At 51.8% G+C, this 23423-nt stretch overlaps 1 protein-coding gene and 1 non-coding gene across 2 annotated transcripts in view; one reads left to right on the top strand and one right to left on the bottom strand.

Annotated features, from left to right (window-relative positions):
* Positions 1–1102: 1102 nt before the first annotated feature.
* LOC116151032 (protein kinase cAMP-dependent X-linked catalytic subunit) overlaps positions 1103–23423 on the top strand; it is a 59310-nt gene continuing 36989 nt past the window's right edge. The window contains exon 1 of the mRNA XM_064482630.1: positions 1103–1259. Coding sequence (XP_064338700.1) covers positions 1103–1259 — 157 coding nt within the window. The remainder of the gene's footprint in view (positions 1260–23423) is intronic.
* On the bottom strand, positions 7492–7623 carry LOC116151079 (small nucleolar RNA SNORA72). Its single transcript, XR_004134863.1, has one exon. It is a non-coding gene; the product is annotated as a small nucleolar RNA SNORA72 (small nucleolar RNA).

Raw genomic sequence — 23423 nt, forward strand, 5'->3', positions numbered from 1 at the left:
TCCCTGGTGTGTCCCAACCAGCGGCCCATCAAAGTTGCAGGCAACTGCATCTGGCTGTTCTCTGTCTTATTTTTAAAAACAATTCTTTTGGGATGATGATAGATTTTTCGGATGCGGCCAAGAAACGCACGGGGAGGTCCCGCGAAGCCCCGCGCCTCCCGCACCGTGCGCATCTGGCATCACCCCAGCCCCACAGGCCAGGGCTGGAAGCCGACGTGGTCCGGGGTGGGGAGGGGGGTCGGTTATCCGCCAAGACCTGGGGCCCGCCCGCCGGGACGCGCGGGCACCGCGCGGTCTGTGGGGCGCCCTATCCGCTTCGAACTCCAGGTTTATTTTCTAACTTTACTTTTCTTTGGACCACGCCCTCCGGGTCCCCAGTCGGTCCCGCCTCCCAGCCTTCCGGGCTGGCGCGCAGCGAGCGCCGCGGCGCGCCCGCGCATCCCCCGCGGGAGCCCGGCGGGGACCCCACCCCCGGGGCGGCCCCGGGCGCGGAGGGCGCGCGCGCAACCCGCTCCCCGCGCCCGCCCCTGCTGGGGCGGCGGCAGCCCGGGCGCCCCGGCCCCGCGGCCGCAGGGCGGGGCGCGGCGGCGCGGGCACCACCCCCGGGCGGGCGGAGGGAGCGGCGGCCCCGCCCAGGCCGCTTCCGCCCGGCCGCACTTCTGCGCGCACGCAGCGCCCGCGCGGGTGGCGGTGGACGCGGGACCCGAGGAATGAACAGGGAGCCGGGCGCCCGCGGCTGGGACCCCGCCTCGCCCCCGCCTGCCCCGGCCGCGCCCCGCGCCGAGGCCGCGCCGCCGCCCCCGCCGCCGCCGCCGCCGCCGCCCCCCCCGCCCGGCCCGCCGCGCCCGCCCCCCGAGGCCGCCGGCTACTCTCACCAGCTGCTGCTGCTGCTCCTGCACTGAGCGCCGGCCCGCGCCCCGCCATTGTCCCCGCCGCGCCGCCCGCCGCGCCCGGACGCCGACCGGGAGGCGGGGGCCGCGCATGGGTGGCCGCCGCTGATGCCGCCGCCGCCGCCCCGCCGCCCTCCGAAGCTGCGTCCCGGGAAGGCCGGCCCCCCGCGCCCCCCGGCCCGGCCCGGCGCCCGGGACCTGAGCGCGCCCCCATGGAGGCTCCCGGGCCGGCCGCGGCGGCCGCCGACTCCCGAGAGGGCCTGGGGGCCGCCCCCGACGGGGCGCCCGCGCGCGTCCCCGGCCCCGAGGCGCCGGCGCCCCAGCCGCCCGCCTACCGCCTGCAGGACTTCGACACGCTGGCCACCGTGGGTGAGTGCGCCGCGCGGGGCCCCGCCGCAGGGGCGCGTGGCGCCGTCCGGGACGCCGGCGTCAGACAAAGCGCTCGGGAGCCGCCGCCCGCGGGGGCCTGTTCCCGCCCGCTCGGGGGTCCTCGCGCGCGGCTGCCCCTGCGCCCGGGGCCCCCCGGCTCCCCGAGACCCGGAGGGCTCCACCCCGCGCCCCGCGAGCCTCCCCGCCTGCGGGGGCTCCGCCCTGCGTCTCCAAGAGGTCCTTACTTAACCTCCCCGCCCGCCCCTCACCGGCCACCCCGGTGTCTGGGCACCCCGACTTCACAGAACTTCCTGGGGGCGTCACCTCACATTGGGGTCCTCGCGCGCCCCCCAGGCAGGGACGCTCAGGGACGGAGGCGGCGCCCGGGAAGGCACCTGCAGACCTCACCTCGGCCAGCCTCCCCCTCTGCCTGGCGGCAGGATGCGCCCGCGTGGACTTCAGACCTTTTCCTGGGTTTGGGGCTCGGGTATCCCGTGGCATTTTGGGGGCGCTGGGCAGCTTTGGCGGTGCATTACACATATCTTCATACCGCGGTACTTTCCTTCTGTGCACCCGAAACTTGGCATTCTTTTCTCAGACACAGATTTCCTTTTGTCGTCTACCTTTGAACCTAGCCACTGTTAGGCAGCTGGAGGTAAAGGTTTCCAGTTTCTTGGGCGCCTGGACCCCGAGAGGTGTTTGTTTATGGGGCTCCTCCCTGAGTAGGGGCAGAACATCCCGACCCCACAGGGGCGCTGGATTCAGGCTGCCGGCACCAGCCAGCCTGTGGCTTCTTAGCAACTGTGTTGCTAAGTGGGCTCTGCCAACCTGCTGCTTGTCAGGAAGAGTGAATGGGGAAGGGGGGCACGCCCTGTGTGACTATGGGACAGGGGTGTTCAGGCACTTTTTGAGGTCCTCCTCCTCCTCTTTTGGAAAGGAGAAAGCATTGGGCTCAAGATAGTGGCTTGGTTTTAATAAGACGGAGAGGCACCGCCAGAGTGGCATTGAAGCCTTCTGTTTTCCTTTGGTTTTTCTCTTGCTGGTGAGGAAGGGGTCACCAGGGACCCCTCTCAACGTCTCCATCTTCCCTTTCTCTCCCCCTTTCTTTTTCTTGGTCTCTTTCTCCGTCTGCCTCTCCCTCCCTGTGGGACGCTGTGCTGGGCTGATGTAAAAGCTGGCTGTGTTTGGCAGGGCCGCAGAGTAGGGACAGTAACCCAGACCCGTGCAGTCACACCGATAGGTGGAAACACAAGCCAACAGTGGAAAGTCGTGCAGGACCTGCCAGCCCTTGGCACATGGCTCCAGCGGCTGTCTCTCCTCGGGGCACTTAGGCAGGTCTCTTGTGAAAGGTGCCGGGGCACTGGGCGGGGCCCGGGGAGGTGTGTGTGGCGGGGAGGTGGCTGGAGACATGATGCAGCGTGTTGTCTGCAGTCCTGGAGTTGAGGGGGGCTGGGGTGGGGCTGGGGTGGGCCTGTGGGGGATCTGCCAAGTGGGTATAGGGTGCCCGGTGAGTCGTCTTGTCCTTAAAAATAGACGGTCACTCCCCCTGGGGACCAAGAGGTGCCGAGCAGGGAGGAAAGAGCTCTGCAGTTGCCTTTGCCTTTCTTAATGAAGATGCTTGTTCCTCAAGGATAACTTCCTGTGGGCCCCAAGGGTGAGAAGGGAGAGCCAGGTCACCCATGTTCAGGATGTTGGACCAGCAGGGGCCTGGGACTCAGGTGTGCGTGTGTGTCTGTGTGTCTGTGTGTGTGGTGTGTGTGTTACTTTGCAGCTTTGTTGACTTTATCACCCTTCAGCAAAACCTCTTTCTTTAGTATTAAAGATTAATTTGAGCATGATAAATCTGAGACTGGGAATAAACTTTAAAAAAACTCCCAAACTCTCCAGAGCTGTCACAGTCACCAGGAACTTCAGATCGCAAGGTTAAACACAGTCGGCAAATAATAACCCCCTCAGCCCCGGCTTGACGTCTCTTCATCCTAAGCTTCCAGCTCAGAAGACTGAGTTCCCTTTTAAATGATCCTGCCCCCCCCCCCCCCGTTCCTAACTCCCCCATTGCAGGCAGGCACCCCCAGCAGCTCTGCATCGCCTGAGGGGGTTCTGTGTGCAGCATTCCAGCTGAGCAAGGCTGTTCTCCACACACAAAACAAAACCCAAACAAACACCAAGCAAACCACCCACCCACCCCCTGTTCGCAAACCTCTCCACCTTTCTTAACGCTCTACAGTCCCCACCCCTCAGAAACTTCCAGAATGAGTCAGGCTGGAAGGACCATGCTGGCTGGGCTTGTCCCCCACCCCCACTTTGGATGTTTTAAGTCCTGGCTTCACACAGTTGTGCATTTTTATCTGCTCTGATCTCCACCCCTGTGGGTGAGCTTTTTTGTTTTTTTCTTTTCTCTCCTCCCTTCCTTTTCGCTGCGAGCTGGACCCCCCGGGGGAGGCGCCTGGGGGACAGAATTGCTGACTCACAATGCCCCAAAGATGGTTGCAATGACTCCGACATCTCAGCGCAGAGGCAGCAGGTGGACACAGGTGTGCTTCTGCCTGAGGGAGCAATCATACCGGCGGTGGCTTTGCAGATGGCGAGACCCCGGCAGGAGGCACCGTGAGGCCAAGACCCAGCTGGGAAGACGGCCACGTTCACAGGGTGACCACGACACCTTGGAGGCAGAATAAGGAGGCAAGCTGGGGATTGTGTGGTCTCACGTGTCCTCCTCCTGTGCTCCTGCACACACTGTCTGTGGGAGATGGTCCGGGTTTCTAGATTGACCACTTCTCCGCAAATCCAGTTCGGGAAGGATGCTCGGCTTGTGTGGGCGAAAAATCTCAAGATGGGTATTTTTCAAAGAGCATGGACGGCACCCTGGGGCCCGTCGCGGGTAAATTGTGATTTCATAGGGTGAAACACTCCACCTCCTTGGCCACGTCACCTGTGACAGAGGCAATGGGGTGCAGCCCCCCTGGGCCTCGTTCCTGGTCCGTGTAACCGAGCTTGAGTTCTGGCCGTGAGCACGCACGATCGTGCTGTTAAAAAGAAGTGTTCTGAAATAATGATAAATGCACAGGGGGTTCCCCACCCCCCACCTACAGTCCGTCCGGCATCCTTCATGAATTTTTTTGACATCCTCCGTAACTGTAGCGTGATCTTTTTACCAGGACCTCAGCATCCTGCTAAGATACCGCAGACCCTGTTCAGCGCTCCCACTTTTCGGTGAAACTTCTGAGTTTTGGAGTCGGGGTATGTGTGTGGTTTTGTGCAGTCTTATCCTTGGCGGCCACCACCGCGGAAATCAAGGCACAAAACCCACTGCCTCCCGACGGACCACGTGCCTACACCGGACACTTTATTTTGTGTTTTGTTTACTATCACACACATTGCACCAGTGGAAAGTCGCAGTTTTTTAAGTTCTAGAAGACCTTCCGTGATGAGTAATTCATCAGACACTGTTCTCTCTGAAAGCTCTGGTGGTCATTTTTCTCCACACTGGTAGAGTTCCCTCCTACAGTTTTGGTTCCCTAGAATCGGCCTCCCCCCCTTTTTTTTCTGCCCTGTCTCCCACCTGGGCTGTCATTTCCTCCCCAAGCATCACCCAAGCACACCCCTGGGTTGGGTGGAATCCGGACCGGTGAGATTTTGCCGTGCACGTGAGTGACTGGCGTGGGGACAGGGTGGACAGAAGCAATTGGAAGGGCATGTTGTTTATTGCTCAGCGATACCCAGAAAATTGCTCCTGCCTTCTAAGCGTATTCATCTCGTGTGGGTGCTTTAGAGGATGTGGGTTCAGCGCCGTGAATGGTAGTTGCAATTTAAGAGCATTGCAGGGATTTAGAAAATTAGATGGAATATGACGAAAGAATATTTCTGAGTAAGAAGTCCTTCAGGCTGAGCTTCCTCATTAAAAAAAAAAAATTGAAATGAAATTCAGACAGCGTAGAAGGAACCATTCGAAAGTGGACCGTCCAGTGGCATTTCAAACATTCATAGTTAACCAACCAGCCCGTCTGCCTGGTTCCAGAACATTTTTGTCACCGTCAGCGGACACCTCGCACCTGTGAGCAGTCATTCCCCTTTTCCCACTGCTCCAGCTGCCAGTAAGCCCCGTCTGCCTACTGTCTCCGAAGATTTGCCTGTTCCAGTGACATTTTCCACACTTTTCCTTTTCAGTTTCCATCTCCAAGGGGGACGGATTGGGGGGACTTTGGGAAGAGAAGCTTAGGAGATGGAGAGACAACAGTTCCTGCTCAAGAGGAGAGGAGGAAATGGGCTGGTGGAAAGAAAGTGTGGGATGGGAGAGGGCCGATGAGGACAAACTGGGAGGAGAGCCGTTCAGTCAGTGAGAGAGACGGGGGTGGGCAGGCGGGTCACAGACATGTGCACACACAACCTGCTGTCCTGGGTTGGTTGAAGTCTCCGTACACCGCTCTCCTGCCCCCTCAAAAATTCATACCATCTTAGGACCTCAGGAAGGGACCTAATTTGGAAACAAGGTGTTTGCAGACATGATGACGTGAAGGACCCGAGAGGAGGTCCTCCTGGAGGAGGTGGCCCTGCATCCAAGGACAGTGTCCTTAGAAGAGACAGAGGAGGAGGGACACCGACACAGAGGAGACGCCACGTGGAGACGGGAGGGAGGGGACCACCAGCCCAGGGACGCCTGGAGCCCCCAGAAGCTGGAAGACACAGGAAGGACCCTCCCCTGGAGCCTCGGGAGGGAGCGCGGCCACCTCCCCACACCTTGACCTCAGACTTAAGGTCTCTAGGACTCCGGGGAAGATGAATTCCTGTGATTTTAAGCCACAACAAAGCCAGAGCCCCAGGAAGCTCCTCCACCTGCCAGAGAGGACTGCAGAGCGGACTTCCCCGTGGCCTTAGCGCGTGGTCCATGAATTGGTTTCCCCGAATGCCTCCCTGGGTGTGGGGACAACCCTCCCCAATGACTTGGGGCACGCATGTGGTTGGGGACATGAGGCCTCGATGCTGGTCTCAGACCTGGCTCTGCGATGGGTCCCTCCACCGCCCGGGACCACCAAGGAGGCCGGCTCTGTCCCTGGACGCAGAGGGCGGATGCAGTCCCCTGTCCCATGACAGAGCATTCCCCTCTGCTACCACCCCCGCCCCGGCGCCCTGGAAGCTTGTCAGCACAGAGCTCTTCCTGGGAGACGCGTCTTCAGAATTCTCAGTAAACCTCCTTCCGTCTCTTTGGGAGTGACTCCCCTGGGGCTTTCGTGGTAGTTCCCCCAGGTTTTTCTTTTTATGGCAAACACCCGTGTGTCACCACGTTCGCCACCATTGAGAAGCATTTCCCCTTTTCCTTTTCTTTGAAACTGTCCAAATGCTGGCTCTTGCTGGGAAGAACAGTGAAGTACCAGGAAATAAAGTTTCGCTTTTTCAAGGTCACGTACGGCGTGCGGGGCAGCGTACAGCCATCCGCCTTGATTTTCTCAGGGACCTCCAGGAGGGGCGGGGGACTGGCGGGTGCCTTTGGGAGCTTTTCCCCCCAAAAGATGAGGATGCTGGCTGATTTGGTTTCTGCTGAGAGCACTGTTCCTGGTTGCCAGGTGGCTGTCTTCTGAGTAATGTCCTCACCTGTCCTTTGCTGGGGGAGTTAGGGCTTCACCGTATGAATTTTGGGGTGACCGAGACAAGAATCATGGGTAACTTCCAAGGTTCTGGGGCTAACGAATCAGAAAGGTGGTGGTACCATTGGGTTATATTGGGAGGGCTCGGAGGGGTGGAGGCGTATTTGGTGGGAAAACACCAAGTGTTCCGTCCTGGGCATGTTAAGTTTGACTTATCTGTGAGATGTCGTGGGCACAATCTCCATCATCACTAGCACCTTAATCACCACCTCTCCCCACCTCCCACCACCTCCCGCCACCTCCGCCATCTTCATCACGTCTGACACTTGTCAAGACGAAAGTTTTTTCTATGATGTTACCCAAGTTACAAGTGCACAGCACAGTGACTCACAATTTTCAAAGGTTACACTCCACGTATGGTTATAAAATACTGGCTAGGCAACTCGTCTCGTACAATATATCCTTGTAGGGTTTTTAAACTTTTTTTTTCTTGTTACGATTCATTTCATGGCAGCTGGTAATCATCACATTAGCAATGGTGGTTTCAAAAGTTGTCACACACCAGCTGTGCTGTCATTGCTCGAGGTTGATCTGATAACCTGGTGTCACAGACATTGGCCATGTAAGATGCGTCATACAAATCAGATCTGGTTTATCCCCAGCGTTTATGAAAACAGACCAAGGAAAAGAACTAGGTCTGGGGACACATGCATGGTCTTAATATAGTGAACGTTTGGCCCTCCCTGATTATTACAGAATCACGATAGTGAGAATATTTGCAAGTAGCTTATTTATTTTATACGTAATAGTCTGTACCTATTAATCCCCTTCCTCTATCCTACCCTCCTCCCCCTCTTTCCTCTCCCCACTGGTCACCACTAGATTGTTCTCTGTGTCCATGAGTCCATTTCCTTTTTGTTAAGTTCATTAGTTTGGTTTATTTTTTCCGATCCCACAGATAAGTGATGATACAGTGTTTGTCTTTCTCTGATCATGAAACTTTTTTTTAAAATTGAAATTCACATAATGTAAGGTTTTTTTAAATTCAACAATTCAGCGGCATTCTGCGCGTTCACAGTGTTGGGCAACCACCAACTCTGTCTAATTGCAAAACATTTCCATCATCCCAGAGGGATCCTCTACCCATTAAAGAGTCACTCTCCACCCCCTCCCCCAGCCCCAGGCACCACTAATCCACGTGTCTATGGAGTTGCCTGTTCTGGGCGTTTCCTATAAATGGAGTCACATCCCATGTGTCTTTCTGTATCTGCTTCTCTCTCTGAGCATCCTGTGTTCAAGGTCCATCAATGATGTAGCTTGTGTCAGAGCTTCACTCCTTTTCCTGGCTGAGTAATATTCCCCCCATGTGCATGTGGACCCCATTTGTTTATCCCATTGTGTTAGATTGCTTAGAGAAACCATGTATCACAGATTTGGAAGCTTAAACAGCAGAAATCACTGTCCTGCAGGCTGGAATATGAGATCAAGGTGTCAGCAGGGCTGGTTCCTCCTGAGACACCTCTGTTCTTCTCCTCCCTGTGTCCTTAATGTGGTCATCCCTCTGTCTCTGTGTCCTAATCACCTCTTAAAGTGACACCACTCCTGTTGGACTAGAACACATTCATTTTGCTAGTCTCATTTTACCTTTAAAAGATGTTTTTGGGTTTTTTTTGTTGTAGTTTTGTTTTGTTTTGGCACTGGGGGGTGATAATAAGGTTTTTATTTATTTATTTTTAATGGAGGTATTGGGGATTGAACCCACGTATGCTAGGCATACACTCTGTCACTGAGTATAACCTCCCCCACCTCATTTTACCTTAATCATGTCTCTGAAGACCCTGTACCAAATGCAGTCTCATTCTGAGGTCCTAGGGGTTAGGACTTTAACATAAAATTCTTCGGAGGTGGGAGGACACAGTTCAGCCCAAAACACCATGAATCTTTTAATGCATCAGATGATACCTCAGACCCTTGGGGATTCCCATGCTGTATAACTGAGCTTCACCCAAGGGAGATTCGGCTCATTGGAAGTAGGCACACCTCACCAAGGCAAACACCACCAACACCACCACCATCGCCATCATCACCATCACCACCATCACCGTCATCACCACCATCATCTTCACCACTGTCACCGTCATCACCACCATCACCATTACCACCATCACCACCATCATCACTGTCATCATCACCATCACCAGTCATCAACATCATCGCCATCACTGTCGTCACCACCATCATCACCACTGTCACTGTCATCACCACCAACACCACCATCACCATCATCACCACCACCACAATCACCAATCATCAGCATCATCACCACCATCACCACCATCGTCACTGTCATCACCACCATCACCATCAACACTGTCACCGTCATCACCACCATCATCACCACCATCATCACCACCATCATCACCATCACCACCATCACCATCATCATCGCCACCATCACCATCATCACCATCATCATTTCCCAAACATAATGCAGGCTCATCTCATCTTCAAGGACAGATGATGGTGGTCTTGCATGGATCTGGAGTTTGCTCTTTTCAGCAGGCATGTCATGCAGTCACCCCTTTGGTGCACAGAGCATCTCCTGGTTCTAACTCCTGAGTTAGAGAGCTGAGGGCTGGGTGGGGCCCCGGCAGAAACCCTCTGCAAGGTCATCCTTCATTGGTCTCCTGTTCTGATCTCTCTCGTGGTCCTTGCCACCGTTTCTGTGTCCTATGGAAGCGGTAACAAATTACCGCAAACTCAGTGGCTTAAAACAACATGGCTTTATTATTCTACGGTTCCAAGGGTTAGGGACCTGAATGTGGGGATGACTGGGTTAAAATCAACGTGTGGGCAGAGCTGGGTCTCTTTGGGAAGGTCCAGGGGAGAATCTGTTTCCTTGCCTTTTTCAGCTTCTAGAAGCCGCCCGAATTCCGTGGCTTGATGGCCTTCCTCCATCACTGACAACGGCATTGCTGCGTCAGTCCCTTCTCATGCTGCCATCTCTGTTTCTCTCTCCCTTGTCTCTCTTAGGCTTCTGAGAACCCTTGTGATTCTGCTGCAATCAACCCAGGATCATCTCCCTGGGGAGGATGAGGGGATTAGCATCTGGCACCAGCTCCCTGAAACTCAGTTCCCCCTTTGCCATGTAAACAGACACATCCCCAGCTTCCTGCGATAAGGACGAGGCCATCTTTGTGGTGCTGGTGGGGGCATTACTCTGTGTGCCACACACTGGTTTTTCTAACGTGCTGTGCACCCCTCGCCTGAAATGTGCCACCACTTTGGAGAAGGCGGTGGGCTGGGCAGCTGCCCCCAGGGTGGCCTCGGTCCTGGTCCAACGGCATCGATTTCCATCAATGGGAAAACCATGGTAACAATGAAAAGTTGTTCCATGACTACACAGAGGGAGAAATGCTGGATCTGTTTACCAACGAATGGGGCTGCATGTTTGTGTGCGTGTGTGTGTGTGTGTACACACTTGCTCGAGCACTGGGGAAGGAATTAACGAGTTAATTGGGGCTGTCACATCTGTGCCCTCTTCTGCGGGGCTGGAATGGTGTCCACCACTAATTGCCACCTCCGTGGGCCCCTCCCCTGTGCCGAGCACGCAGAACCAGTTCTGATGTTGCAAGGGCGCCCCAGGGACAGAATGGCTCAGAGGTGGGATGACAAAGCCTTACCTTCCAGGAGCTTCCGGCCCCAGGAGGGACCTTCTGACCCGCAGCTCTGAGCCACGTGACCCCAGGGCGGGGAGGTGGGGTGGGTGGGCACGTGGAGTCCCCAAAGCCAGGCTTGTGTCCACTTGTGGGACGGAGATCAGGTCAGAGAGGGAGGACTGCTCTACAGGGGTCTTGAGAATGTTCATGAATTTGAAGCATAAAACCAACACTGCGAGAGCTTTGTAAGCAGCTTCCAATTGTAGGAGCATTTCCTTGCATTTCACGGGTGGGGTCTCCCATCCTGCACTGGGTTAGGTGGACACGATGCTACATCTTTTTCTACGTCCTTAAGGCACTGAAACAGAAGTCCACTTGGCATTTGGGTCACATTCGAATTGGAGAAGACGTAAATAGTCCCTCTGCTTTGGAAGTTTCCAGCGAGTCTTCCGTTTAAACATCCTAAGTGTCCCCGAGGCTGGACCCATCAGAACACCCTTTATCAGCCATGACCGTGGGTGGGAGAGAAGGTGTGTGCCCTGTGGTGCCAGGCGGAGCCCTGAGTCTTGCTGCCAGTCTCGTGACTCAGCTTGTCCCCAGGTGGGAGTTCCCTGTCGGACACCTCGGGGGGGCGCTCCTCTCAGCCTTTTATCTCCTGCCAGGGGCTCCCGGGGCCTCCCCAACACCTGTTCAGCCCCTCCCGTCCCATTTTCCAGGAGGACTGTCCAGGCTAGAATCGTGGGCATCTGAGGTCCCCGCCCACTGGGTGGTTCCACGTTTCCAGAAAGCTCTACCTTCCACGTCTTTTGTGCTGCTTCCCCCACATACCCATTTGCAGATTCACACTGGCGTTTCCAACCAGTTAACAGCAAAAGCGCACTGTCTCACAGCGTCCCTGCTAAAATGCAGAAGAATTCTGCAAATGGATGCTGTCGTGTTGTGAGCTCATCTCACGGGCGGGCGCTGTATGAATTCTCTCGAGGTGGTTTGTTTGGGGAGGTAAATATATATATTATTTTTGGTTGGGGGACGTAACTAGGTATTTATTTTTTAGTGCCGGGACTGAGGATTGACCCCAGGACCTCATGCATGCTAAGTACCCCCTCTACCACCGAGCTCTACCCTCCGCACTGGACGTGTTTTTGATGAGACAAATCACAGAGGGAGTTTGGACGGCCACCTCCCCAGGGTCCTTGTCAGATGGCTGACAATTATTTGCCTGGTGATTTCAGCCTGTTTGGATGGATCATTATCTCGAGAGACTCTTCGCCGAAACAAAGGATCCCTGCAGATCTGAGGCTGGGTGTGGCTGGCGGGGCTCCGTGGAACAAAGTCCTTTGTAACGCAGACGCCTCCTGGGGTCTGAATTGGGAGGGGGCGGCACAAAGTGGGACTTGGGACTCTGAGCCCAGGCACGCCTGCCTCTGCCTGTGTGCTCACCGCCACCCCTCCCAGGGCGGACTTGGCTTGCAGGGAGGCAGGGAGAGGTGGGTGCTCAGCCCCTTTACATTTGGGGACAATTGCCAAAAAAAAAAAAAAAAAAAAAGTCATTCAGCGGAGATTGAAAATTCTATCTTGGACTGATACTCTCCAAAATCAGAAGGGCGTCAGGAAGGCAAACTTTCTACAATTTCCTCTTTTGGAAATTCTGCCTGAGCAGTGTTCAGCCTTACCCCTTAAGGGAAAAAAGTATATATTACCCAGAAAGAAAAAAAAAAAAAAAGCAAACCGTCTAATGACTCAGAGTATCGCCTGGATCCTCGCGTATAAATAGTTCTAGTTGGAGGTGGCGTTCACTCAGGAGCACTGTCGTTTAGTTTACCCTTAAGCAGGTTAGTTAGCATTTTATTTTGGTAGCAGCTTCTGGGGTATCCATACACTGTGTTGATTTTGGTCAAAGCTTCTGGTCTACCTTTTTTCTTTAATTTTTGTCTTTTTTCTAGATTGATTTTCTTGTTTTCAGTTTCATTGATTCCTGCTTGAGATTTTTTTGTGTGTGTGGTTTCTGACAGTGTTGTATTTTGAACGAGCTTCTGCGCTGCTCCTCTTGAGGGTCCCAGAGAGCCGCAGAATTGGCACTGGGACCCAAGAGAACTGCAGAGCCAACGCCATCTCTTCCCACCGCCTTGCAGGGAGCCTGGTGGGTTCTAACCCTCGCGGCCGGGGGACCCTCTAGCGGCGCCCTGCTTTCACGTGGGTTTCCGCTTCTCTGTCCCAGCTGGTGCTGGCCTAGTTCCCGTCCCCCCTGCACGTAGCAAAACCCCCCAGCTGCTTCCCCGGACGGCAAAAATTAAGCGTGGAGAAGGGGAGCTGGCGGTCACCTGCTCCAGAAGCCTGTCTGTAAACACAGGGCACTGCAGGACAACTGCTTGGTTTCCTTAAAAGCAAAGGGAAGATGAGGCCGCAGGCAGAACATCCTGCCGTGCGCGCGGACTCCGGGTTAGAGTCAGAGTCTCCGTCCAGGACGCTGGATGCTCTCGGCAGAACCATCCCCGGGCCGGGTGGGTCCTTCACCTCCTGTGTTGTCGGAGGGAGCTCTGCCCTCTTTGTAAAAGGGGGAGCCTCCTTCTGCACTGAGCTGGCCAGTGCAGTCGTGTGCTTTCCTTTCTGCTCTCAGCAGTGCGTGGTCCGAGTGCACACGCGAGAGTTCCCGGAACATGCACAGGTGTGCACACGCCCCTGTGCGTGGAAGGTTTTTGGTGGATGGGGTGACAGCCCTCCTGGCTATTGAAAACACTCCGATTGTTCCAACTTGAGCACTCTGGTGAAGCCTGAGACCGGCCGCCTCTTTGTAGGGCAAAGCAGCCTCCATCCTCTTCCAGAGCTCGCCGCCTGGGTTCCTGCTGAGCGAGCAGGGCGGGTGGTTCCCAGGTGCACAGGCCCGTGATCTGCCCCAGAAGCTGGTTTGCGAATTGTCCCTTTAGAACGTCCTTGCTCCAGAAGCAGTGCTGCGTGGAGGTCCCGGCTGCTTCATTTGCAGCCCGGAGCAGACGCCGATGCCTCGTGACACACATCCCGCGGTAAGAAGGAAGCAGCAGTGGCACGAGCACGGAGGAGGGCGCCAGCCAGCGCAGTGCGGGGGTCACTCGGGGGCCTTGGGTCTGACGAGGGCACGCCTTACAGGAGGGCCGTCAACAAAGAGTGACGAGCTTTCCTCCCGACCCCGGAGGAGTGGACGCGTCCTCTTCCTGTCGGCTTTATTTGTTGCGGGCGTTGAACTTCACCTCCCAAGTGGGTGGCGTGGAGGCACCGTGGGGAGCAGGTCCCCGGCGTGTCCCGGCCGGGCCCGTGGAGGAATGTGTCTGGGGGCAGGACACCTCCTCTTGCTCCAGCCAGGCAGCTGCCAGGCGCGGGCACGGGGCGGCGGACTCGTTTTGGTTTTCTCAGTACGTGTTTGGATTCCATGTGCTTTTCCAGGACGCAGTTTGCCTGCATCACCCAGAGATCAAGGGTGGGTTCTAACCCCGATCCAGGGCCACAGGGGACATTTTTAAGACAACTCCCATGGACCCTCCTGGGGGTTGATGCAGGCTCACTCCTGAGTCTTTGGGGAAGGAGGGTTGTGCGGTGGGAACTGGACATCCCTCAGCACAAGGGAGAAAATCCCGGAGGAAGATTGTTGCGGGAAAGCATGTCTCTGTCACATGCTCAAATGACGCCTTTGATCTTGGAGAAGAGGTTGTGGTTGGAAGGGGGGACCTTCAGAGAGACTTTCAATGGAAGACACCTGTCTGGCTGCGATGTCATGTGTTCAGGGTTTTCTGAATGCCTGAATTTAGCGCCGTGGGCTCTGAAATGATAGTGGAATTAATACCAAAAGGGAGTGAAATGGGCAGATGCAGCGGTGGAGGAGGGTGCAGAGTGTGTGCTTCGCGTGCACGAGGTGTGTCCCCAGCCCCTCCATTAAAATTAAACAAACAAACCTAATTACTTCCCCCCGAAAAGTTAAAAAACGTTAAAAAAAGAATGCAAAAAAAAAAAAAAAGTAAAGAAATGAATCGTAAGTAGTCTTTCTTGGCCTTCACACCAAAGGCAAGGGTCATTGTCACGTCGCTCTGCCCACACCTGTCTTCTGAAGGCCCCCGCCTGACGGGTGCACGACACCCAGGGGAGCTCACCGGAGGCTTGGCCGCTGCCATTACGAGTGCTGGCCGGCTGCCGGAGCCCGCTGAAATCGGGGTCCAGCCCCGCGTGCGCCGTGGCTGTTTCGCATACGTAGAGTCACGTATCCGCTGACCTCATTAGACTGACTCACACGTCTTCTAGTGACCGTCCTCAGCATACACCCTCCTGTATTGGCCCCCGTTCCTCAGCCCCGCCTGCATGGAAGTTGGAGCCTTGATTTCATTATTAGGTTGACCCAGTTTTTGCTTAGAGAGCTAGATTGTCTTCATAACGCGGACCACGTAAACCATCTGCTGTCCAGAGGTGGACCTCCCAGCGTCTCCGATGGGGCAGCGGACACTTGCCACAAGAAGTGAGCGAGAGCGGAGTTGCAGCAACCCTACAGCTGTCCAGTGTGGTGGTCCCCGGTCACGTTCAGCACGCTAGAAACGCAGTCGCCCCGAATCTGGAGCCACCGTGAGCTTGTGGCCACTGTGCTGGACAGCATGGACCTCGACTGTGTCTGTCGCCATAGAAAGGTCAACTTGGTTGTCTTATTCCAAAGTCATGGTTCTCAACGGGAGGTGATTCTGCCCCCACTGGACACTGGGCAGTGCCTGGAGACATGACTGATTGTTACAATTGGTGGGTGGAGACCAGGGACACAGCTCCACACCCCACGGTGCACAGGATGCCCCACATCAGAGAGTCCTCCAGCCCCGGGGTCAGCAGTGCTGAGGCCGAGAGCCTCTGGTCAATTCATGAGAGACTGTGTCTATCAATCAGTCAGTCATCTGTCTCTAACATCTATTTATCTGTCTGTCTGTCATACCTATGCATTCATCCAGGACATTTTGGAACTCTTGTCTCTCTATTCCCTAAATGTTGGTGTTTTCAGAGCAATGAGGTAATGTCACCCTCCAACTGGAAACCTGTTGACATAGGTTACTGCAGCTCTCTCTTTATCTGTCTGTCTATCCATCTGTCCCTCAGTCCATCATGTCTATCCATTCGTCTATTCATCCATCCATCTACCCATCCATTTATCCATCCATCATCCATCCATCCATACATCATCTATCGATCATCTGTCCATCCATCTATCTATCCATCCATCCGTCTTTCCATCCGTACACCCATCCATCTGTCCATCTATTCATCCATCTCTCCGTCATCTGTCTATCCACGCATCATCTGTCCATCCATCCATCCATCATCTATCAGTCCATCCATCATCCCTCCATCCAGCCAACCGTCATCCATCCTGTCCGTTCATCTATCTGTTTATCCATCCATCCATCCATCCATCATCTATCTATAGCAGTGGTCTTCCACCAAGAGCAGTTCTGCTCCTCAGGGGACACTTGGCAGTGTCTGGAGACATTTTGATTGTCACAACGGCAGGAAGGGAGCTCTTGGGATCTGGTGGGGGGAGGAGACCAGGGATCCTGGTCAGCATTGACCCTACAGTGCACAGGACGCCTCCCACCACAGAGAACTGCCTCACCCAGAATTTAGTAATGCTGAGCTTGGGAAACCCTGATCTGAAGCAGGACACATTTTTGATAACTTTGGGGGGAACTTTGACATCATCACATGCCACCCCGGATGCAGTTTAGGTGGCTGCATCTTTAACCTGCTCGGCTTGTGTCGTGAATGCACAACAGAAGAGCGACCTTTGTGCTTCTGGGTGATGACCAAGCCATCTATGCAAAGCTGCAGATAGCTGCTTTTGGAAAGCCCCCGGGCAGAGCCGGGAATTCCAGGCATTTCCTCGGGTAGCCCTTGTTAGCGTCGGGATCCAGGTGGCGAACTTCCTGCGTTCCTTTTTTTCTTTTGTGCTCACACACTTTGTGTCTTTGCCCGGGAGAGAGTGTAACTTCGTAAATCGTCTGTAAATGGAGGAATTGTAGTTCTAAAATGTCTATTATTATCTTGTCCATTTTTTATCTTTTTACAGTGGGATGCTGTGAAACTGGAGGTTGCTTGACTCAGCAGAATCTGGGAGGAGTTACTTGCTTTTGTTTTTTTCAGATCTGTCTAGACTAGCAAACTCACAGAACTAACCCCTCCCTCCCAGGGCTGAGCCGAATCCTGTCCAGTTTATTCAGCAGATCTTTGAAGTTACATATTCCAAGTTAAAAAAAAACAAAAACCTTCAGAAGTGTATCCAAAACACACACTCTTTATTTTTTTTTGTAAATTTTGCCTATCAAGATGCAATTCACATAGCAAAAGATTCCCCGATTCAAGGTGTCCTGTTCTGCAGTTTTGAGTTTATTTACAGTTAACACATGTTCTTTTTCAAACACCTTCTAAACATTTTTTTCCCCATAAAACAGAAGTTTGACTGTGCTTGGAATTTGCAGCAGTAATTTCCCAAATCCAACTTTTTAGAGGAGGACTGTGTGCTTCAAATACTTAAGATTTCATATATTGCAGTTTATGTATTTATAATCTTTTCTGATATTACCACGAGGAAGAAAAACCTCACGCGGTTTCACCACGATAAATTCATTCCTTATGACCTAGCCATTATTTTGCAATAATTATTTAACATTTTTTTTTTTTTTTTGCAAACAAGACACTTTACTGGAATAATTACTGAACAAGGAAGTACTAAAGGTAATACTTACACATTTTAGAAATTAAATTATGGGCAGAGTATTTAGAGAATTCACAGATTCATAAGCATATTAATTGTTATGTTTCATTAAGTTGATCAGTTTAACATAAACTTAACTATTCTGTAGATAAAAGATTTGTATACTTCATAAATAAAAAATTAAGAAAGTTATACAGAGCAATGCATCCCGTTTTTGGTCCCCAGGTGTCCTCTCCCCCTGACTCTGTCTAGGTTCCTGTCCTGGTCAGTCTCTTGTATCTTTCTGCAAACATGTTTTCAACATACAGAAGCAAATACCATTGTCAGGAGGGGACCGACATTCTACTAACATGCTGCCTACTTTCAGCCTGCTTAGATATTATCTTAATTTTTTTTTTTAACGATTTTAAACATTTCCAAACTAATTTCACCAGCCTAACCAGTTAAAGAGATAAAACCTTTGCCTCCGTTGGGTGGAGGAGGGGAGTAACTCCTGACCGCTGGCAGCTGGTGTTCCTGGTAAAGGAGGATGATTGCTGGCAACTGGGGTGCACTGATGATGGGAGGGTGTGAGAAGGGCCCCCCAGCTTTCCCCAGGGTGGCCACATGCCCCCGCTGACTCTTGGCAGCCCGGCCCCTGGGTACCAGCCTCTCCTTAGGTGTCTGCTGGATTCCTTCCCGCCTCCTGGAGCTGCTGGGGAACTGTGTGGGCTGTTAGAAATGGGACTCTGGGGAATTGTCAGGTGGGCTGTGATGAGCTTTAATCTCCCATTGGGGAAATAGGCTTACAAAATGCGCTTCTGTCTGCATCTGTCTGTCAGCCGTCCATCTGCCTGTTGTCTGTATGTGTCTGTTACGTCCATCCCTTCCTGTTTTATTTAAACAATTCTAAAATTTTAAAAATTGAAGTACAGTTGATTTACAATGTTGAGTTAGCTTCTGGTGTCCAGCACAGTGATTCAGTTATACATGTTATGTATATATAGATCCAGTTGTATATATAGATTTTTCATATTCTTTTCCATTATAGATTATTGCAAGATATTAAATATAGTTCCCTGTGCTCTACAGTAGGACCTCGTTGTTTATCTATTTTATATATAGTCATTTCTATCTGTTAGTCCCAAACTCCTGATTTGTCCCTCCCCCCACCTTTCCCCTTTGGTAACCACAATCTGTTTTTTTTTATGTCTTATGAGTCTGTTTCTGTTTGTAAATAAGTTCATTTGAATCATTTTTTTTAGATTCCACATATAAGTGATATCATATGTATTTGTCTTTCTCTGTCTGACTAGCTTGAGTTAATATGATCATCTCCAGATCCATCCATGTTGCTGCAAATGGCATTCTTTTATTCTTTTTCATGACTGCATAGTATTCCTTTGTGTATACATCTTCTTTATCCAGTCATTTGTCAGTGGACATTGAGGTTGCCTCCCTGTCTTGGCTGTTGAAAATAGTGCTTCTATGAACCCTGGGGTGCAAATATCTTTTCTAGTTAGTTCCCTCCAGATATATGTCCAGGTGTGGGATTGCTGGGTCATATGATAATTCTGTTTTTAGTTCTTTAAGGGAACCTCCATACTGTTCTCCATAGTGGCTGCCCAGTTTACACTCTCACCAACAAGTGTAGGAGGGCTCCCTTTTCTCCACACCCTCTCCTGTTTTTTTATGGAAGTGAGCGGATACAGTCAGGTGAGAGAAAAGCAGGCAGGTGGGCTGGTCCCATCACTCCGGCTGCTGGACCTCCAGGAAAATAGACTGAAAAGCCGTGTTAGGATGGAGAGACCTCTACAGATGCCTTTAGCAAAATGTCTCTGCTCACATCTGGAATCTGGATTGAGGACGCAAGGCTCCTTGAAGATTGTCACGTGCGACAGAGGACTCATTAGGGTCTAAGATAGAGGCGACATTTTAAAGACCTTTTTACTATGAAATAGTGTAAGACTATTAATCCAGGAGTTTAGGACTCACAAGAAGTTATAAAATAACACAGCGAGGAGAGTCCCTGTGTGGCCCCTCACCAAGGACCCAGTGATAATATCCTCTGTAAACAAAGGACGTTGTTAAAACCACAAACCTGGTTTGTAGGCTCCCCCGAGTGGGCCTTATTGGGGTAACTGTGGAGGTAATGTAAAGGCTCTTTGCATGAAATCTGAGCTAAGATTCTGGGTTTTTCCCTTGGAAAAAAAATTGCACCTGGGATGCCACCCTGGAGATCTTTGGGTTAAAAAATGAATTGGAAGCTTAGAAATAATAATTAGTACATATATGTAAACTACAAAAAAAAAGCTCAGTATACTGTCTGTATGTATTTACATGCAATATAATGTGTGTGTGCAGTCATTCTATAATGATTCTACCTAATAAAACTGAAAAAGGAGCAAAAAATAAAAAAAGAGTGGGTTAGAAGGATGAAGCTGGTGTCTTCACTGGTGGATTAGACACACGGATGTAAAAGACGGATGTTGACATCTCAGACCCCCTCACCCATCTCCGCAGCCCTGCGTCCCCTGTTCAGAGCTGCTTCGCTCCCGGGGTGGCCCGACAATGGGAAATAAGTGTGCGTCTGTCTGTGCATATTTAAGAATTTTTTTTTTTTTTTTTAATGACCTGTTACCTGCCCCTCCCTGGCTGTGGGCACAGGACTTCAACTTCATCCTGTTTACAGCAGACCCTTCAAAGCATGAACTCAGTCATGTGTAGGGAACCGTTAACAGCTTCTGAGTCTCCGAAAGAGGAAGAAAAGAAAAAGGTGAAGCCTCGTCAGGGCAGAGGAGTGGTTTTAATTCCCGAGTTCTCAGCAGAATACAGGAAATCCAGGTCTCAGTGATTATGCACGTTTAACAGATCTTTGCTAATTTCTCTTTTGATTCTCGTCGACAGATGGTCGTGAGCCTCCTGCTATTTCAAGTTTTCTCCTTTATTTGTAAAATCATGTGTCTTCTTAAACATGGGCTGCAGTGGTTCATTTCTACCCCTTTTTCATCCTCAAAGAGTAGGTACAGCCTTTGTGACGGGACCTTTCATTGTTTATTTGATTCCTGCAGTTTGCAGGGAAAAAAAAATTGGGAAGCCAGTGTAGTCATTGGGCAGCATAACAGTCAATTTAACTACCTCCATTTTTAGCGGAGGACATTATGCAAATTTACACAAGGCTGTGGAATTTCCTCCCTTGCCGTTAAAAACTGTGCTTCAATAAAGCATGAAAAAGTAACACGGTGGGGAGGGGCTCTCTCAGTGGTGGAGCGCACACCTCGCACGCACGAGGCCCTGGGTTCAATCCCCAGTATCGCCGTTAGACAAAAAAAATAAATAAAATTAATAGACCTAATTACCTCCTTCAAAAACAAACAAGTTGAAAAAAAAAACACCAAAGTTAAAAAAAAAATACTCCTTTACTGTGGGAGACATAATTTAAAAAAAAAGCAAACACAACTTGTAAAAAGGGATGTGGAATTTGGCTGCGCTTTTGGTGAAGCTTCCTCTTTCAGAGTCTCCAGGAGAATTCCCCTTCCCTCCGGGGGCGTGTTTCTGGCGAGGACAGCCAGGGGCTTGCCCCGCCGGAACACAAACCCAGGGACATCTCCTTTGCCCGGAGAACAGGGCTCTTCAGTCATCGCTTTCTTCTCTCCGGGAGCAGACGCACTGTTCACAGGTTTCTTTTGGATAAGCTTTTGGAAAGTTCATCCCTTCTTTTTTTTTTTTTAATCAATTCTGATTGATCTCTTTGAGTTTCTCCTCCTCAGCTCTCTGGACAAAGACAGTTGAATGTTTGTGGTGTCCTCAGTGTTGGCCTTTGAGTTGCCCCCAGTTTCCCAAACCACATCAGGGTGTCAGAGACTTGCCCGGGAGCCCTGTTGGGATATGTGAAATATGTCCATTTGCATTTCCAGATGTCCTCAAATAGGAGGGAGCTCACAAGTCAAAATCCTGTTAGGTTCTGTGTGCAAAAATGTGCATGTGTAGTGTTGGGGGGTTAAATAACTAGGAAGCTAGAAGAATTCTGGCCATTGCTTGGTTAAATTTGCACGTGACCACCAAGCTGGGAGGCTTAAAACTAGATATTCACCCTCCTCAAGTCTTGGAGACCAGAGATCTGAGGTCAAGGTGTCCCAGGGCCACGTTCCCTCTGAAGGCTCCAGGGAAGGGTCCCTCCTGCCTCTTCCAGCTTCTGGGGGCTCCAGGCGTCCATCCCTGGGCTGGTGGCCGCCTCCCTCCCGTCTCTGCCTCCGCCTCCACGTGGCTTCTCCTCTGTGTCTGCGTCTCTCCTCTTCCGTCTCTTCTAAAGACACTGTCGTTGGATGTAGGGCCACCTCCTCCAGGAGGACCTCCTCTCAGGTCCTTCACTTAATCCCATCTTCACCCCAAATAGGGTCCCTTTCCCAGATGCCAGGGTTAGGAATTGAACCTGTCTCTTGGGGGACACAATTCAACCCTCAGCAAGTAGGAGGAGAGATACAAGGACTGCGTGTCGGTGACCCAAACGGGGCCAGGCCACCTGTGGGGTCCTCCTTCCAGCACCAAGGTTGAGCGGAGCCCAGATGTCCAGATGTAGACTTTCCAGCATTTCGGCCCATTAGTGGATTTGCTGGGAGAAAGGAGGAGACCCGTGGGGGTTGGAGGGTCCTGCCAGCTGGGTGGAATCAGAGGAGGTGGCCCCCCCTGACACTTCTGTCATTACCTGCACTGATTCCCAGACCCCAAAATGAACCCAAAGTAGTTTATGTTCTTTTCTTTGTCCTATTGTGACTTCTGAGTAAAGAGCCACCTTTCAGTTCCATGTGTGTTCGTGGCAATCCCGTTCATAATTTACTTCTGCAGGTTGTCTAAACATCCAGGATGGAGCTGCCCGCGTTTCACGGACGGTCATGTGTGTGTCTCTGCATAATCAGGCGTGTATCTGTACTGAGATGCACCCTGGGATAGGCTGATAGCGTTCTTCTGGGTGGGCTGGAATTTTATAATGTCTGCTGGTTATGAGCAGAGAGTCTGTCTGAGTTTTCCTTTCCCAAGCCCCCCCCCCCAAGAATACAAACCTGCATGGTTTTGTATGTGAGTCTTGAGTTTCGAGGGCTGGGAGGGAGGGCTGGGTGTAGAGGAGGGAGGCGGCTGGGGTGGTGGAGGAAAGCAGACAGAACAGAGAAGACTCAAAGGCTTTGAAAGGATGGGGGATTGTCCCGGAGGAGAGGGGAGACCTAAATGTGTCCCATTCTCCCATTGAAAGACCAGAATCAGACTCGGAATGGCCCATAAATCGAAGCCACCTCCCTCATCTGGAAACAAAGACCTCTTGTAATGTTGGAGGAAAAACCGCTGTATTAGACTGACTATGAAAAGGATGTGCCCACCTTAAAAGTGGCTCAATTTTGCAGAGAGATTTCCACGGCTAACTCCAACTGTCTGAAATCCATGGGCCGGCTGGGCTTTGGGATTCGGCATTTTTTCGGAATTTGGGTGCTGGTTCTTTGATGACACCCTCGATGGAGTTTGGGCAATGTGATTTTTTGACGGCATAACTATTTCTCTAGTGAGAGGAATGAATATTCACCCAAAAGGGGGAAGTGAGGACCCCGTAGCTTCCTGTTAAATCAGATCTGCTTTTCGTACTTGGGTGAATTTGTGAAGACACTTTCAGACTAAGAACTGTGTTCGATTAGTTGATTTTCATCTTTAAAACTTTAACTGTGGGAATAACCTTGACTCATGAGTAAAATCTCTTTCTCTTCTTTATATGACCGCCCAGCTTTGGGTGGGAGGAGGGGTTGCCAGAGTCAGGAGACAGTGTTTTCTGGAAGGGTCTCCCTTATCAGGGAAGGAAAACGTAGCCCAGAAGCAGTTGAAAGGACTTCTTTAACCATTTTTTCCCCAGTTTTATTGAGATGTGTTTCACATTAGATGTTATATTAGCTTCAGGTGTGTAACATGGTGATGTGATCCTGGTATAAATTGCAAAATGATCCCAGTATGTCTAGTTAACATCCATCCCTGTATAGTTACACATTTTTTTCTCTTGTGCTGTTAACTTTTAAGATCTACTCTCTGAGCAACTTTTGAATATACAGTATTGTTAACGACGGTCATTATGGTTGTATATTGTATGTGTGTGCCTTATTTATAATGTAACTGTTAGTTTGTGTTTTTCAACCCTCTTCACCTGTCCTCCCCATACTCCACCTCCCACCTCTGGGGACCACCAGTCTACTCTCTTCCT

This window comes from Camelus dromedarius, chromosome X (genome assembly GCF_036321535.1).
Source record: "Camelus dromedarius isolate mCamDro1 chromosome X, mCamDro1.pat, whole genome shotgun sequence".
NCBI classification, from domain to species: Eukaryota; Metazoa; Chordata; class Mammalia; order Artiodactyla; family Camelidae; genus Camelus; species Camelus dromedarius.